Source organism: Cyanistes caeruleus, unplaced genomic scaffold (genome assembly GCF_971803275.1).
Source record: "Cyanistes caeruleus unplaced genomic scaffold, bCyaCae1.hap1.1 HAP1_SCAFFOLD_169, whole genome shotgun sequence".
Classification (NCBI taxonomy): domain Eukaryota; kingdom Metazoa; phylum Chordata; class Aves; order Passeriformes; family Paridae; genus Cyanistes; species Cyanistes caeruleus.
Window position 1 is genome coordinate 1 of NW_028255957.1, and position 18,247 is coordinate 18,247.

Sequence of the window (18,247 nt, forward strand, 5' to 3'; positions counted from 1 at the left end):
GTATTCATTTTCAATTAAACTGCCATTAAGCCAAGGGACCTAGTTGTCAAAATTCTAATTTAATTTATAACAATATTTTAACAAAGAAGGCTGTTACAACAACATTGGTATTTACCAAACATGACACAACATGAGCTATATTAACAAAGAAGGCACCTTACGGTGACAACATTCTACTGTTCAAACTGTAAAACATCTTTGTGTACTGATCAGGGGGTAACGATTTACTCTTTACAATCCTGATGCTGAATGTCTCCTGAGGAGGTCTGGTCACAGAGAAGAATGAGCCCCTTGTGGGCTGCCCCTGTTTGGACAACCTGCTCCTCACCCCGAGCCTCAGCATGTCTGACATCGCCCACCTGGGACTGACATCCCAAAACATTGAAAATATTTCTCTTTATAATTTTTCTTTATAATTAAAATCTGATAAATTAATAAAAATAAAATTATATTTTTATAATACTATTATTCTGTATTTTTATAACCTAATTTTTATATTTATATAAAAGAATTGTTACGTTTTTAGCAACTAAAAACGTTATCGGTCCTTGGTTCAAAGTACCACAATTCCGTTCATTAATTAATTGACCACTATTTCTCCCTCCTTAGGCTAATTATTCCTATTTTTAGTCCTTTGATCGTCATTTTTATCATTTTCTCAGACAGGGTAAAAGGGACCACTTTGGGGTCCATGGAGACTTTTCCGGGGAACATTTGGGGCAGTTTTGGGTCTGGGGAGGGAATTTAGAGAGAACTTGGGGGTCTGGAGGACACTTGGGGGAGGCGGGTGGGCACTTGGAGGGGGACTTGGGGATTCTGTGGGACAATTCGGGGTCAGGGGGAGCACTTGGGGGTCCAGGGGGGCACTTGGAGGTCAGGGAGGGGAATCTGGGGGCCCTGCGGTGTCCGGGCGGGCACTTGGGGGGCTGTAACAGGGAATCTCTGGGCCGCGGGGGATGATGGGAGTTGTAGGCGCCGGTATAATGACGCTTAGTGGGGCCGCGGAGCATCACGGGAGTTGTAGACGCAGCTCCAATGGGTTCCGGTCAGGCGCGGGGCATGACGGGAGATGCAGTCCCGGCTGGAATAGAGCTCTATGGGCGCCGCGGAGCATGATGGGAGCTGTAGTCCCGGAAGTGGCTCGGAAGGCGCGTTCGGCGGTGTGGGGAAGCACTTGGAGAATATTTTTGCGTCCGAGCTGCAGGTCCTCGGGGCGAATGTACACGGCTCGGGAGCACTTGGGGGGAACCTGCGGAGCTGTGACCGGGCTCTTTAGGGCGCGGGGCACGGCAGGAGGTTTGGGCGCGGAACTGTGTTGTGGGATGATGGGAGTTGAATTCCCAGCAGTGGCTGGAAGGGGAATCTGTGGGGTCGGGAGCATTCAGGGATCCAGGGACGCTTTGCGGGGTCCCGAACGGGCACTGAGGGGGCACTCGGGGATCCTGAAGGGTCTGGGGGACACATGGGACATATGGGGGGCGATCCCGGGGTTCTGGGGAGCGCAGGGCATATTCCCAGTTCCTCACAGCCTGGTCTCAGTTGCCCCCTACAGGCTCCTACTGACTGCCAGTCTGATCCCAGTATGATCCCAGTATGATGTTAGTACACAGCCAGTGCAATCTCAGCCACTGCCAGGATGATCCCAGTCCAAACCAGTCCCTGCCAGTGCTGCCACTCCTGGGATCCCCCAGCCCTCTCTGTGTTCCCCGGTTCCACATCTCCTTAGAGGAGCCCCAAGGGCTGGCAGTCCCCAGCCAGGGTCCCTAGCCAGCCCCAGGTTGGATCTGCAGCCCCCAGTTTTCCCAGTTTCCCTCTCCTTTTCCCCGGGCCGGGTTCCCCCCGTCCCCAGCGGGTGGGAGCAGCGGAGAGCCCCGCGCTGCCCATCCCGACCTGTCCCGGCTCCATCCCCGCTCCTGCTGTGGGCTGTGAGGGGTTTGGGAACGGGGCACCGAGGGTGTCACTGCTCCTGGAGGAGGAGGAGGAGGGATGGAAGATGAGGGATGAAGAAGGAGAGTGAGAAGGGATGGAAGTAGGAGAAGAAGCTGGCATTAGGGAGGAGGAGGAGGAGGAGGGATGGAAGATGAGGGATGAAGAAGGAGAGTGAGAAGGGATGGAAGTAGGAGAAGAAGCTGGCATTAGGGAGGAGAAGGAGGAGGGATGGAAGGGGAGGAGAGGGAGGAAGATGTTGGAAATACTCCACAAACCCCTTCATTCTTGTCCCTCATGGGGATGTGTCTGCCCTTCACAGAACACAGGTGGGAAGGGGTCTCAAAATATATCCAACATGGACCTAAGGTATTTTAGACAAAGAAGGCTCAGACTTACGAGGCGTGGTCCTGGGTTCATTGTATGTGCATCACCTGGAGCAAGAAAGAGGCTGAGATTCCTCGGGTGCTGTCTCTTAAACTTGGGGGAGGGGGTGGCCAGGGGATACAGGGGGGTTACAGCCAGTGGGATAGGGAAAAGAAAAGGGAGGGTAGGTAGGGACTGACCTTATACAAAACCAAGGGTGAGTTCTTCCCCTGGGACAGACCATAATTGTTTAAATGAACTTCAACAGGAAGAGGAGGGACAAAGAAGGATCAGGGAAAGGAGAAGGAACCAAGAGGTCAAGAACTCCCTGAATTTACAGTCCCCCACCTGTGGGATCATCACCCCCCATCCCACAGGTGCCCCGAGAGGGGGAGCTCAGCCCAGATATCCTGGGGGGTTCCTGGGCTGGGATTTTTGGGAGGGGATATTTGCGACTTAAGGACTGCAAAGCTGAGTGGAAAATGCCCCTTGTGGAGACACTGGGGGGTCCCAGCATCCCTAAGTGGGGAGATGGAAGTGGGGGAACTTTTCAGATTCCTGGCACTCCCAGAAGCCTGGGGAGGGGAGGGATTGAGTAGACAGGGGAACCCCTCAGTACAAGTGTGACCCCCAGCAGCTGGAACAGGGAGGAACCCCTGAACACCACAGGGGAGAGACCAGAGATGGGGAACTCCTGGGAGGCATTTTCCGGGTTGAATCTTGATGTTTTGGAGGTTTTTATGGATAGCTTGTGATTTCTAAAGATGGACTTGGGCAGGAGGAACACCCTATTCCAATGTGCTCATGAATTATATTTTTCCTCAAACCAGGATTTCCCATTCCCAAACCTTGGCCAGATGGAGAAGGAGGCTGCTGTGAGGAAGAGGAAGATGCTCCAGGACACCCAGGCAGGTGAGGAGGAAGTCAGTGCCCCTTTCCCCCTCTCTTCTGCTCCATCTCCCAGCCCAGCATGGCCCCCGGCTGCAGGACAACCCCGCTGCCGATGCCATCCTGCCGGGGACGCACTGGGGGGATCTCCTTCCCCTTCCCTCTGGCACCGAGGCAAATCCCATCCTCTCCTTGTCCTTCCTCCCCCAGACCAGGAGCTGAGGATGGAGACCAGGGAGGACAAATCCCCATGGCAGAACCTCATGGAAGAGGCCGTTTTGAGCAGCTCCATAGCACAGGAATCCAATGGGGAGGAAAAGCCATGGAGATCCCGCAGGAGGAGGGGCTCCAAAGCCATCCCAGGGTGCTCTGAGGAGGAAAGACCCACCCTGTGCCGGGAAGGCGGCTGGAGATCCAGCCGGGGCTCTGAGCTGGTGGTCCATGAGCAGCTTCAGGATGGGGAGAAGCCCTACAAGTGCTTGGAGTGTGGGAAGAGCTTCAGCTCGAGCACCAAACTGATCCGCCACCAGATGATCCACACTGGGGAATGGCCCTACGAGTGTGGGCAATGTGGGAAGGGCTTCAGCTGGAGCTCCGAACTCATCCGTCACCAGCGCATCCACACTGGGGAGAGGCCCTACGAGTGTCCCGAGTGTGGGAAGAGGTTTCAGACCAGCTCCACTCTCCTCAGGCACCAGCGGATTCACACGGATGAGAGGCCCTTCCGCTGCCCCGACTGTGGGGAGGGCTTCAAGCAAAACTCCCACCTTGTTAGGCACCGGCGCATCCACACTGGGGAGAGGCCCTACGAGTGTGGGGAATGTGGGAAGAGCTTCAGTCAGAGGTCCCAACTCATCATCCACCAGATGATCCACACTGGGGAGAGCCCCTTCGAGTGTCCCGAGTGTGGGAAGAGGTTTCAGGCCAGCTCCACCCTCCTCCTGCACCAGCGGATTCACACGGATGAGAGGCCCTTCCGCTGCCCTGACTGTCGGGAGGGCTTCAAGCACAACTCCACCCTCATCACCCACAGGCGCATCCACACTGGGGAGAGGCCCTATGAGTGTGGGGAATGTGGGAAGAGCTTCAGCCAGAGATCCCACCTGATCCGCCACCAGAGAACCCACACTGGGGAGAGGCCCTATGAGTGTGGGGAGTGTGGGATGACCTTCAGATGGAGGTCCCAGCTGACCATCCACCAGATGATCCACACTGGGGAGAGGCCCTACGAGTGCTCTGAGTGTGGGAAGAGGTTGCAGACCAGCTCCAGCCTCCTCCGGCACCAGCGGATTCACACGGATGAGAGACCCTTCCGCTGCCCTGACTGCAGGAAGGGCTTCAAGCGCAACTCCACCCTCATCACCCACCGGCGTATCCACACTGGGGAGAGGCCCTACGAGTGTCCCCAGTGTGGGAAGAGATTCACCCAGAGCTCTCACTTGACCCAACACCAATGGAGGCACCGGTAAGGGAAGCCCTGTGAGTGCCCCAAGTGCAGGAAGGTGTCCATGCGCTGCCCCAGCTCCATCCCCCATCAGAGGACCCATGTTGGGCAGAGCTCTGATGACCCACGTACCCAGTGATCTGTGTTGAGAACACACTGGGCTGGTGGTCATTTTGATTTGGCCCTCATTTTCATTCATCTTCATCCCTTTTAAAACAGACAAAATTGGGGTAAAAGTCAACAGATTTGTCAAAGGCATCTAAAGCCTCACTTTTTACTAGTGCTTGAAGGGAATCTGGTATTCAGCAAGGTAAATGGGTGGGTTTTGGGGGTATTTGGTTTATTTGTCTCCATCTCTTGGCACTCAAGGAGACGAGTGAGTTCAATCTGTCACCTCAAAATCACTCAGTGCCATTGAAATCTACTTAATCCCACCCAGAAAGACTGGATTCCACAGTCCCTCAGGGTGTGTTGCCTTAAGTTTTAGCTTTCATATTTTTCATATTCTGCACTGCCTAGGTTTGTAGTTTTGAACTTCCTATTAAGTGTTAGTGAGCTCTCTTCACAGAGTAGGTTGACAAAACAATTCCTTTTCTAGCTTGATACCAAGGACAATTGTTACAAGTTCCATGCCCAAAAGCATGAACAAGGGTGGACTGTAGAGAGAAAACAAGAAGGATGGGACTTCATCATCTGAAGCTGTAATTGGAAAATGAATCCAAATATGCAGATGGACCTAAACTTCTGAAAATGTGAGACCTCATGATCACTTGTCCATTTTTGTGACCATTTCTGGTCTATCTTGGGTGTAGCCCTGGCCAGGCTCTTGTACTGCCCATGGTGTATTTAAATCCTTCTAATAAACTTTATTCTTAACTCTGTGCAGCCTCTGTTCTAGGCCAGCCTTCTGAAGGCATCAGGTGGAATGGGGTTGGAAGGGGATTGGGTGAAGTGGGATGCAAATCAGGAGGGGTGAGATGGGCATTGGGTGGGGCAGGATGGGTGGGATGTAGTTTGGGAGGTGTGAAATGGTGGAAATAGAGCTTGGGAAGGGGGTCTTGATGTCCAGCAGGGATGGGGTGGGTTGAGGTTGGGATTGGGGAGGTGAGGTGGGGTCTGCAATGAGACAGCCAAAGTTTGGGGGTGATGAAGGGAGCAGGAGGCCATTACTGAGTTTTTCTGTGAGATTCCCCTGCCCAGGGATGCAAAGATTTAGTTTCAAATGAACACTGTTAAAGTGAGAGGCGTGGGCAAGAGGGAATTCCATCCCTCAGCCTCAGAGGATGGGCCCTGTGAGCCCAGGAAGAAACTCCACCCTGGGCCCCTCGTGGGGTGGCAGCCCAGGGATTTCTGATTGGGTTTGGGCCCCTGGGGTTTCTCCCTTGCTGTGTTCCCAGTGGTTCCTGACCTTGAACTCCACCCTGGTTCTCAAACCCCATCTCCCTGCCTCTGTTCAGGGCTGTCTCTGGATCTGAGTTTGTTCCTGAGCTGAATAAATGGTTTCCTGAGCAGAATCCCATCTCGTTGGTGTCCCATGCCTATTCCTGGTAACTCTGGCTGCCCTGGACATGATCCTGCAGCCCTGGAATGCAAGGCTCTGCAAACTGGAGACTCGCCCTTGACCCCCCAAAATTCCCTAAAATTCACCCAAATCCCTCAAAATTCCCTTAACTTCCCTGGACTGGCCTTTTTGTTCCCTCCGCTGCCTCCACAGACGGTGTCTTGGGGACACCCCCAGGAATTTGCAGGGGGTCTCTCCTCCCCTGCCACCCCCAAAAACCCACTGCTTCTGGGAAAAAAATTCCCCCAAATCCCTTTGATTCAAGGGGGAGTTCCCCCATTTTTTATGCATTTTTTGGGGGTTCCCTCCAAATTTTTCAGGTTTTTTTACCTTTTTTTGCCAGCTTTTTTTTGTTTTGGCATTTTTCAAAATGAAATTTTGGGGGGGGGGGTCCCCCAATTCTTTTGGGGGGGGTCCCTCAATTTCTTCCTGGGAATTTGACCCCTCCCTCGATATATCCTTTCTCCCCCTCCCCCCAAATTGGGTTGAGGGATTTTTTTTTAATTTTTTTTTTCTGTTTTTCTTTATTTTTACCTTTCCCCCCTTTTTTTTTTCTTTTTTCCTCTTTTAATTTATTTGCACTTAATTTGGGGGGCTCAGGGGCAGGAATTTTGGGGAGGGGTTGCCTGGGGGGGCTAGAAAATTTGGGGAGATGCCCATTCCCCCAAAAAACAGGAAAAATCACAGGAATTCTGGTGTTTTCCCCCCATCCCAATGTGTGAAAAATATGAAATAAAAATTTACGTTCTCAACTTTTCTGGTGATTTTTGGGGAGGGAGTTGCAATTTTGGGGGGGGTTGGGGAGGAGTTGCTGTTTTTTTGCAGGGGAGTCTCCCAGGTTTTGGGGTGGAATTTGGGAATTTGGGGGGAATTTGGAGGTTTGGGGGGAAATTTGGGGTGTTGGGGAGAAACTTTGAGGGTCCTGGGGGAATTTTGAGGTTTTAGGGCAGAAATTTTAGGATTTTTTTATAACATTTGGGTGTAGGTGGAGGAAATTTGGGGTTTTAGGGAGAACTTTGGGGTTCTTAGGGGGAGGTTTTGGGGTTTGGGAAAGAAATTGGGGTTTGGGGGGGAAATTTGGTGGTTTTGGGGGAAATTTGGGGGGGTGGGGAAATTTTGGGGGTTTTGATGAATTCGGGGGTTTTGATGAATTCTGGGGTTTTGAGGGGAAATTTGGGTTTGGGAGGAAATTTGGAGTTTTGGGGTGGGATTTTGAGTCTTGGATGGATTTGGGACTTTGGGGAAAATATGGGGGTTTTGGGGTTTTGGGGGTGATTTGTGAGGAATTTTGGTATTTTTGGGGAGGAATTTGGTGGTTTTAGGGGGAAATTCAGGGGTCCTGGGAGAGGTTCTGATTTTGGTAAGGGGGATTTGGGGAGAATTTTTTTGGTTTGGGGGAATTTCCATTGATGGGGAGGGGTCCTGATCCCATTGAGAAGGGGCATTTTGGGGAGGCCTGAATTTGGGGAGGGGTCTCAAGCGGGATTCCCCATTTTGGGGCAGGGTTTGGGGTGGATTTAGGGGGATTTTCCAGCGATGGGGAGGCATCTTGGGGGTGGGATTTGGGGAAGGGTCTCATTGGGGCACCATCCTGAGCTGGAAGTGGGGGGGATGTTGGGAGTAGAATTTGGGGAGGATCTGGGGGGAGATTTTCCATCCATGGGGAAGGGTCCTGATCCTGGGGCTGTTCCTGAATTTGGGGAGCAGTCTGGAATTTGGGAGGGGTCTCACTGGGGTAGCAGGTGGAGCTGGAAGCGGGGCACAATGTTGGCAAAGCCGCTCTCCGGGGGGCCGTGGGCAGCTCCTCGGGGGGTGCCGGGGGTCGCGGCCGCAGGCGCTGCAGCAGCGAGGTCAGGAACAGGAACAGCTCTGCCCGCACCAGCGCCTCCCCCAGGCACAGCCGCTGCCCTGTGGGGAGGGGGCGTCAGCACCGCCCCACCACAAAGGGTCGGGGGTCTCAAAAGGGTCTGTGGTCCCAAAGGATCTGGGGGTCCCAAAAGGGGTGGGGGTGTCTAAAGGGTCTGGGGGTCCCAAAATGGTCTGGGGGTTTCAGGGGTGGGGGTCCCAAATGGGTCTGGAGTACCCACCCCGAGGATTTATGGGATTTAGGGGATCCCAAAAGGATGTAGAGCCCCTCCACAAAGGATTTATGGGATTTTTGGGATTCCAGAAGAATGTAGGGCCCCACCCCAAAGGAATTTGGGGATTTTTGGGATTCCAGAAGGATTTAGGGCCCCACCCCAAGGATTTATGGGATTTTTGGGGTGCCCATTGGCTGAGAAGGACACAAAGGTTTTGTTGTGCTGGAACTGACCCTGCTCATCCAGGAAGTTCCCAGGGTCAAATTTTGGGGATTTTTGAAGGATTTGGGGCTGTTTATACCAAGCTCAGCAGGGGGTAAATGTCTGTGCCCTGTGGGGTCAGCTGTGGGGTCATTCGGGTCATTTGGGGTCAGGTGAGGGGTCAGAGGGGTCCTTTAGAGTAATATGGGGTTATTTGTGGTAATTTGGGTTCATTGGAGTCATTTGGGGTTACTAGGGTGTAAGAGACAGTCTGAAGTTACCCTCACCTGCCCCACAACCATCACAAGAACAGAGACCAAGACCCTGAAGACCCCAAGGGACTTTGTGCAGGGGTTCTGGCCTGGTTGAGGTGGAAGCTTGCCAGGTGATGGTTTGCAGGTGTGCTTGTTGTGCTGTCAGGGTACACTGCCTTCATTCCTGCTGCTGAGCAGGGACTTGTAAGGAGCGGCCTGTTCTGTACCTTACACCTGCTTCCCAGAGCAAGGGGTCTCATCACAATAGCCTGGGAATTTCCCCACCTCTTGGCCAGCTGCCCCTTGCTTTGAAACAGACTGTAAAAGTGACTTTTCCAAGTTACTTTCTTTGAGAGAGATGTCCCCATGGAAGAAGACACCGGTGACCCCGTCTCGTCTGTTGGTAACTATAACCACCTCTTTTCTCTCTTTGCATTGGCTCTTTACCCCTCTCTCCCTCTAACTCTCCCTCTCTCCCTCTCTCTCCCCCTCTCACCTATCACATAACCCATGTTGCTGGCACTAAAATAAAGGTGCATTATTGCTGTTGTGATTTAAACTGAAATCCCCTGGGGTCCTTTTTGCACTCTGAGCTCAAACGAACCTCTCACGACTCCCACTTGTGTTAGGGGATCGTGACACTCGGCAGTGGGGTGACCCAAGGTGCGGCTTAGAGCAAATGCTCCACGGCACAAGGATATTGGTAGGCGCATGGTGGAGACAAGGATGAGGAGGAGACCTCCAGTATGGGTTCCAAAGGCTTTTACTCCACTGGAGGGTCCAGGCACTGAAGACTGAGAACACAACTGTGTGTGGGGGTTTTTATATGGGGGAGGCCAGAGGGCGGGTACAAAATTTTAACCAATAGGAAAAAGCTGTGGGAGGAGTGGAAGGTTCCATTCAACAATACAATAGGGGAAACAAGGGGAGCAGAGTGGGTCACATGGGCCAATGGGGCATTGGAGATCAGGGGATTTTCAGAGGGGTGGCTCAGGTAGGAGGCTGGCCTAAGGGAAGACTGACAAATGGGTGTAATGACAGATGAGGAACATTTGGAAACAAGGGGTGGGCTTGAGGCAGGATTTGATAGGTGGGTAGGAGGATACAAACTAGGAGCAAACCAATGACTTAGGGGAATAATGGGAGAAACCATTCAAACAAAACACACCACAACAATAGAACTGTTAACCATTACAGGAGGTGGCATCTTCAGGAGGCAATGGATGTGAGTGAGCCCTTGCCACATTGACACTGATTGTTCTGTGTGGAAAGGGACACTGAGAACTTGCCTCCAGCATTCTCCATGGATCTCAAACTGCCATGTGCCAGGGCTTCCAGATAATCCATGTTCTGATCTCAATCTAGACGGGAGCACAGATCAGAACCCTTTCCATGGTGCCCCCAGCAGAGCTGCGTATGCCTTTGTCCGGCAGGAAAAGGGACGTGGGCAGAGCGGGCAGGTGCCACCCTGCTCTATTTGTGTGCCAGGCCTGAGCTTCAACTGTTTCTGGTTTCTTAGCTAATTTCTTCCTGGCTCCTCTTTAACACAAACAAGAGAATAGCATCACACAGTCCAGTTTGGCAAATAAGGCTTGTGAACAGCTGAGTGCTTCCACTAAATTAAAAACCCAATGTGCTTGAAAGCCGACCTTCTGTTTGCTCAGGGCTCCTCACCTCTGTAGATGAGGTGAGTTTATAATGCTGGTACGTGGGTTTTAGGAGTATGTGGGTTTTTATCTGTGATAGAGATGAGGAAGTGTTGAACTCGTTCCAATGAGCTGCCAAAAGCAGTGACTTTAGTCCGTCTTTGGCTGGGGAGCAGCACTGGCCTTGTTGAACGCAGGCAGCAGGACAAGCAGGACTCCTCCAGCAGCAGGGACACGCCACAAGCCAGCAGGGAACTGTGGCACCAGAGGGGACCGTGGCACCAGAGGGGACCGTGGCACCAGAGGGGACCGTGGCACCAGAGGGGACCGTGGCACCAGCCATGCCCAAGGTCTGAACAGGGTGGCAAAGTCAGGTGGTGCTACCCGGCTGCATGAACAGCCCAGGCAAGGCCTGGTGAGGAGCCAGGTCTGGGGGCCATCCAAGGAGTCCTGTCAAGAGCAAATGGTTCTAATATTCTCTCTGGGACAAAAAAGGAGCAATCTTTAGGGTGAACTCGTGCTAATAAATATTTGCTCACATATGGTGGGGTTTCTCTGCAAATGGGCTTTGATGGGAAATTTCTGACCACATTTAGTTTTACTCTTTAAGTCGAGCACCTGAGTATCTTTGTTAAGGAATGGAGAATTGTTTGTAGCTCAGTATTTTCTCAGGAGGAGCCTTACATTTTAGCACAGGAGGAAGGTAAGGCAAAGTTTAAAAGCTTTCCCCTCCTGAAGTGACACACTTTCTGAGGAGTCTGTGAGGAGAATTCCCCTCAGCCACTGCCAGGGCTGTTTGCCTCCTCTGCAGGCTCAGGATTCTGGGAGTTCCACGAGCCTCAGCTCCCACAGTATTTTCCTCTGAATATTTCTTGTTTTGCAGTACACAGGGAGAATATTTTGTGCTAGATTCTCTTCTGGGTTTTGAGGTGAATCTCAGTAATTGTGTTGATTTTCCTGTCCAGATGAACTTTTGGTAGATAGGAAGGGAAGAAGTACCATGGAAAATCAATTGCTCAAAATCTGAGAGGCCCAAGCACAGCAAAAATGAAGTCTAAATGGAAGAATTTTTTTAATTTTTTTTTTTCCCCTTGGTAGGTGGGGTAAAATATGAAGTGTTAATAAAGCAAGCACCTATCTATATGAAAATCAAAAGAGTGAAGGATGAGACAGGGCATGGGAAGAATCTTCAGCCCTTCCCTGTTGAAAGTAAAACAGTAGGAAAACTGCCTCTGGCTGTTACCCACAGGTAACGTGTTATCTGTAGCCAAGAGCAGATGGCCCAAGCTGTTGGTGGCCCAAGCCCTGCTGTGACTGGCCCACTTTCAGTCCTAGCTGGACCAGGGTGGCCGGCTCAGGAGGGGAGGAGGTGGGGGGATCTCAGGGGGCTTCTGCTTCACAGCGGGGCTGGGGGGCCGTGGAGGAGGCACGGAGTGCTGGTGTTCTGCTTTCTGGAACGATTCCTCCTTCTGAGGCCACGTCTGAGAGCTGTCAAACCGGACAGTCTTTGGGCTCCCTGGGGGCGAGGGAGAGTCGCGCCTTCTTGGCCGGGAAGCTGGAGCTGCAGCAGGGCGACTGTGGAGAGAAGAGGTGGCTGAGGCCCCCAGCTGCCGCTGGCACACAGGGACCCTCCTGCACAGCAGGGCCCAGAGCTGCCAAGGCTCCCCAGCACGGCTGGAGCTGCTGGCACAGCTTGGCCCAGCTGGACAGCTGCCCCTCAAGGCCCTGGAGAGCAGGGGATGGCTCTGGGCAGGGTCCCTGGCCAGGAGCGGGCCCCAGAGCGCCTCTGCCTGTCAAGGGCAATCTCGTCCCCGCTCTTTCTCCTGCCCACCTTGCTTTGCCTCTGCCCGCTGCTCCTGGGGCTGCTCTTGGCCAGGCAGCCTCAGTGGCAGCCAGCACTGGCTGCAGCCCCAGCGGGCTCCCCAGGACAAGGCCCAGCAATTAAGAGGCCAATGAAAGGCCTGGGCAGCAGCAGAACTCTCAGCAGAGTGTTTTGGACAACCAAGGACTAGCCACAAGTCCACAGCAGCCTCATTGGGAATGTCTCCTGACTATGAGCAGCCTTTCAAGAAGCTGGAGGGTGGGGATGAACAACAACTTACCGTTTCTTGTCCTTCCACCACCGGAATCCAACATAGCAGAGAACCATGGAAAGGGGCACTGTGAACAGTGTCACTACAGTGCCTATCATGCAGGACTTGCGCACATCCTGCGGGCAGAACACTCTTGGGGTGCTCGGTGCATTCTCAGCATTTATATTTGACTTGCCAAGCGCTTCTGTGGGAGCAATGGGCAGCGTGAGCCTGTGCTGTGCTCCACGGCTGAGCTGGCAGCACACTGGATACAGCCAGGACGTTCTCTGTTTCCCCCAGAGCTGGGGCCTGCAGGCACCTTGCTGTCCCTTGGCACAGGCTGTGACACCCAACAAAGCCCAGAAGGCTGAGAGCAGAGCCCAGGGGCAGCGCAGCTGCTTGGGCAGTGGCTCCTTCCAGGGACACGGGCCAAACCCATCCCTGAGCAGCCACTGCCACCCCTGACCCTCCCTGCTCTGTGACAGCTCCCCCAGCCCAAGGGGACAGAGCCAGGCCCTGTCAGGGGCCAGTGCAGCCCCTGCCCAGTTGGGAGCCAGGGCTGGCTGTGGCTCTGGGATCGTGGCAGGGCTCCTGCTCAGGGCTGCTCCTGTGCCTTGGGCCTCTGGGCACTCAGAGCCAGCTCCAGGAGCAGCTGCAGTGGGATGGATGTTGGTGCATGAGTCCCATTTCCCAGGGGCTGGGAATGAGCTCCAGAGGCCTGGAAGCTGAGGCACCTCCAGCTTTGGCTGCTGCTCAGCCATGCAAGGGCCAGCCATGGGGAAAGAGTTGCTGGCACACAGCCCCACTGAGGGAGAGCCCAGCACAGCAATTACCTCCTGTGTCTGGGCCTGGCATCTTCTCCTTTCCTGCATCAGCAGCTGGCACAGAGACATTGCTTCCTCTAGCATATGCCATCGTCTGCACAGACATTTCCTCCAGCACTTGAGAAAGGAAAAGGGACAGCTGGATAAGATAGAACTGTTCACCATTAGGTGAGGTGGTATCTTCAGGAGGCAATACTTGTCAAATCATGGATAAGGATCAAGAGGAAAGGCCAGGTTATTGGGGCTGGGTCAGGGCCCTCCCTCCTCCAAACAGTCCCTACACCTGATCTAGCCCGAGACTGGGAAATTGCAGGGGATCTCAGGTTGTTTATGACCCTTGCTGCAGTTTGGGCTCCCTGTCAGCTGATGCCAAATGCCTTCCTGCAGAGGCTGGGGAGAAGCTGCAGCCAGGCCAGGCTGGGAAACAGCCTTGCAGGGCATGAAAGCAGCAGCAGGGCAGTGAGGCTGCCATGGATCCCTTCCTGCTGTGCCGGGCACAGTGTGTCCAGATGTGCAGAGAAAGCCCCCGGCTGCTGAGTCTCAGGAGAAGGCTGAGGGACATGGACCCACCATGGCGTCTCTCCAGATCACTCAGCATCTTGTCCAAAAGTTGGGATGCCTCCAGGGATTTCTTGTCTTCTGTGTCTTGGTTCTTCCATCTAGGAGGACCTTAATGGAAAGCAGTTCCATTTCTCCTTCAGGCCAGAGTGGCAGTGAGTGCACCTGGGTGACTGCTGCCCTCCAAGGCACTCCCTCCTCTCCACCTTCCACTCAGGAGCAGGAGCAGGGGGACCACGTGCCTGCAGTGGCCTCACACTGGGATGGAAGGAGCCCCTTGCATGGCAGACAGGAGAGAAAAAACTCCCTGGAGCTGCCAGCAGCTCTGAACTGAGCGCCAGGCAGGGCCAGAGCTTGGCAGCTGGAGCAGGAGCATCTCAGATTCCCTGGGGCCAGAAATGAGCCACACAAGGCACAGCCCTGGGGCACAGCCCTGGGCCTGGCCCTTCCCTCTCTGCTCTTCTCCGTGGCTGCACAGGGCACACGGAAGGTGACATTGGCATTGCACAGTGGAAGAAGATTGACAGCTAAATGCTCCTTCCTCCCACTGACAGCAATGCTGTGGGATCACTCAGGGCTCCAGAAGGGAGCAGGGCGAGGTTTCCAGAATCCATCAACCTTCAGACTCTCAAGGGAAATGGCACGTGAGTGAGCTCTTGCCACCTTGACACTGATTGTTCTGTGCAGAAAGGGACATTGAGAACTTGCCTCCAACATTCTCCATGGATCTCAAACCATTATGTGCCAGGGCTTTCAGGTACTCCATGTCACGATCCCAATCTAGAAGGGAGCACAGATCAGAACCATTCCATGGTGTGCTGGAATCCCATTCTGTTTTAGGGGACTGGACACTGCAAGGTGAATGGGTAAGGCTGTGGGAGCCAGATGTCAATGGACATGGCCAAAGCTGCAGAGTGGCCTGGGGAGCTCTGGGCTGGCTCTGGTCGCTCTCCACCCTCTTTGCAGGCCCTGTGCAACATCCTTGGAGGGGCAGTGGGACCAGCCCAGGGCCCCTGAGGCCTCTGTCCCTCCCACAGAGGAAACCCTCCCTTAAGCCCTGGGGAAAATCATCCCCAACACTTCCCAGGGAGAAGGGAGCACTGTCCCAGGAAGGGGGACCGAGGCCGCCGGCTCACCTGCTCGCCCTGCTCGCCACGGAGCAGCCTGGGCAGCCCTGTCAGGCAGGGCCACTGCCAGGAGGAGCAGGAGGAGGAGGCGCAGAGCAAAGGCCATGGTGCGTTGCCCACTGCCAGTCCTGCAGCTCTTGCTGCCACCACTGTCCTGACACCGCTGTCCCAATGTCAGCACCGCTGCTGCCGCCGCCGCTGCTGCCACAACAGTCGTGGTCAAGGACTGACTGCTCGGTCCTTGTGGTGCTGGGCAACCACGGGGCTCTGGGACCTCTGTGACCTCAGAGCCTGCTGTCACCTCAGCCTGCTGTCACCCCAGAGCCTTCTGTGACCTCATGGCCAGGGTGGGATTGTGTGGGGAGTGGGATCTGCCTCCTTCACTAGGGAGCTCATCCTGCCCAGCAGCTCTGTCCAAGGGCTATGACAGGGTCCCATCCCAGCTGATCTCAGGCTGGGGGATGAAGGGATGGAGAGCAGCCCTGCTGAAAAGGACTTGTGGCTGCTGCAAGGAGAGAGGCTGGATATGAGCCAGCCATGTGCCCCCGAAGGAGGCTGCCCAGCAGCTTGAAGGAGGTGATTCCACCACCCCTCTGCTCTGGTGCGAGCCCACCTGGAGTACTGCATCCACCTCTGGGTGCCCAGCACAGGAAGGACATGGTCCTGTTGGAGCTGGTCCAGAGGAGGGACAAAATGCTCTGAGGGCTGGAGCCCCTCTGCTTTGGGGACAGGCTGGGATAGCTGGGGGTGTTCAGCCTGGAAGGGAGAAGGCTCCACGGAGACCTGATTGCTCCCTTTCAGTACTTTAAGGGGGCTTGTAAAATAGATGGGACAGAATTTTTAGTAGGGCCCATTGTGACAAGACTGAGGGGGAATGTTCTCAATCTAAAAGATGGTAGATTTGGACTAGACGTAAGAAAGACTTTTTTACACTGTGGGTTTTGAAACCCTGGCACAGGTTGCTCAGAGAGGTGGGCATCCATCCCTGCTGACATTCAAGCTCATGCTCTGAGCAACCTGATCTAAAGGTGTCCCTGCTCACTGCAGGGCACTGGACTAGATGGCCTTTAAATGTCCCTTCCAAGCCAAGCCATTCTGTGCTGCTGTGCACCAGCAAAGCAGTGCTGGAATAATGCTGGGGTGATGATGCTGGCACCTGTGTTTTGGTAGTTGTGCCATTTAGCTGTTGGCCAAGAGAGGATTGATGGGCTGCACAGTGAAGTCTGCAGAGAATAGTGTGCTCAAGGAGAAACAGGAGAGGAACATGGCTTCCAGTTCAGATAAATGCCAGCATTTTGCTGCCCATTCCTTGTTAAGAAATAAAGGGATTTCCTGAAGATCCCTTTAATGTGTGTGCACTATTGGCTGTATCAGTACTTGCGTTCTGTAAAACAGGTGAGCTGGTACAGCTTCTTGCCCCATTTATCACTGGATAAAACCCAAATACTGCATTGCTCCATGTCTCCTTTCTTCCAAGCAAAGGCAGATTTTGTTCATTCTTGAGTGGGACATATTCATCTGTTGACAAGCAAATTCTTCTTGCCATTCACACAATGTTGATTTGCTCTAATCAGATTGTAATTAGGATCTACCTCTCATTGTAATTAAGACTGATGGATTGTGAGGCGAAGTGTTGCATAATTTGCCCTGGAGAAAGTTTTTCTCTAATTCAATGACATTTGAAGACAGGTGTAGCCTACCATACTTGTGGCATTAGTCTCTCACTCTGTCCTCTCCTCTCACCCAAGGGGAGGATCGAGGTCTGCAGGTCTCATCTGTGCACAGAAAGAGTTAATATCTCACCCAGACCTGCAGATGCTCATGATGGTTTCTGCCGGGCAGTGGCCAAAGCAGTCACGGTGATGGATTTCAGGCAGCGCTGGGGCTGTGCCAAGATCTCAGGGGGCCCGGCCAGAGCAGTCGTGGCTGTTCTGCCCACATGGCTGGTCCCAGGCCCCTGCTCCCTTCAATCCCAGCTGCGGGCCGATGGCTTCCCCTCCCTGTGCCCGGCAGCCGCTGGGGCCGCGCGGGCCGTGGTGAAGGGGCCTGGCCCAGCCCAGCGCCGCTCCCGGGGCCTGGCGGAGCCCGGCTCGGTGCAGGCCAGGCTGGAGCAGGGCCGGCCTGACCAGCACCCAGTTAACTCTTCACAGCTGGAAACAACAGAGAGCTTTCCGGGGCTTGTCTGTCTTTAAAATGTGGATTTCACACAGGAGGATACAGCTTTTAAATGGTTTAGTAGGTTGTCAGTTTCTCAGAGCCAGCCAGCTATTGGTTTTGCTAAGCACTGAGGAAGATCTTTGAAGCCCCTTCCTAGAAAAATCATTTGCATGGGTGGCTTCTTCCCTCCTCACCAAGTATCAACTAATACAAAACCAGCACAGACACTCAGGGTGTAATAGGAAGCAATTTTGAAGCAATTGTTTTAAAGCAAAAGCAGTTATTGCACAGAGATTGATGTCACTCCCCCAGACCACTGGAGAGGGACAGTGACTCTGCCACCTCCCCCTGGCCAGCCCATTCCAATTCCCAATCAGCCTTTCTGGGAAGAACTCCTTCCTATTGTCCAGCCTAAACCTGCCCTGGTGCAGCTCAAGGCTGTGTCTCCTTGTCCTGCCCTCCAGCAGATCCCCACTCGCAGCCAGCTTGGTGTCATCTGCAGTTTGTGAGTGCTGGACTCGACCCCCTCAGCCAGACCCTCAGTGAAGATATTAACCAGGCCTGGGCCCAGCACAGATCCCTGGGGACACCACCAGGGACTGGACACCAGCTGGATGCAGCACCATCCCCACCACTCTCTGGGCCCGGCCTCCAGCCAGTTCTGCAGCCAGCAAAGAGTGCTCCTGTCCAAGCCGTGGGCTGCAGCTTTTCCAGGGAATGCTGCGGCTCTCCGTGTCCAAGGCCTTGCTCAAGTCCAGCTCGACACATCCAGAGCCTTTCCCGCACCCACCAGGCAGGTCAGCTGGTCATAAAAGGAGATCAGGTTGGTCAGGCAGGACCTGCCCCTCCTAAAGCCACGCTGGCTGGGTCTGAGCCCTGGGCCATCCTGGAGGTGCCGTGTGATGGCACTCAAGGGGATCTGTTCCAAACCCTCACCAGGCACCGAGCTCAGGCTGACAGGCCTGCAGTTCCCCAGCGCCTCCTGCCAGCCCTTCTTGGGGATGGGCTCACACTGGCACCTCCAGTCCTCTGGGACCTCCCCAGTGAGCCAGGACTGATGAGGAGAAATGATGGAGAGCAGCTTGGGGAGCTCATCCACCAGCTCCCTCATCCCCCTAGCATGGATCCCATCCCATCCCATC

General features: G+C 54.0%; 1 protein-coding gene across 1 annotated transcript; it reads left to right on the forward strand.

The window, feature by feature from the left end:
• Positions 1-1,127: 1,127 nt before the first annotated feature.
• LOC147645793 (uncharacterized) lies at positions 1,128-5,504 on the forward strand. Its single transcript, XM_086874202.1, has 3 exons — positions 1,128-1,204; positions 3,123-3,204; positions 3,391-5,504. The coding sequence occupies exons 2-3, from the start codon at positions 3,150-3,152 to the stop codon at positions 4,647-4,649; spliced, it is 1,314 nt and encodes a 437-aa protein (XP_086730328.1). The 5' UTR covers positions 1,128-1,204; positions 3,123-3,149; the 3' UTR covers positions 4,650-5,504.
• Positions 5,505-18,247: the final 12,743 nt, after the last annotated feature.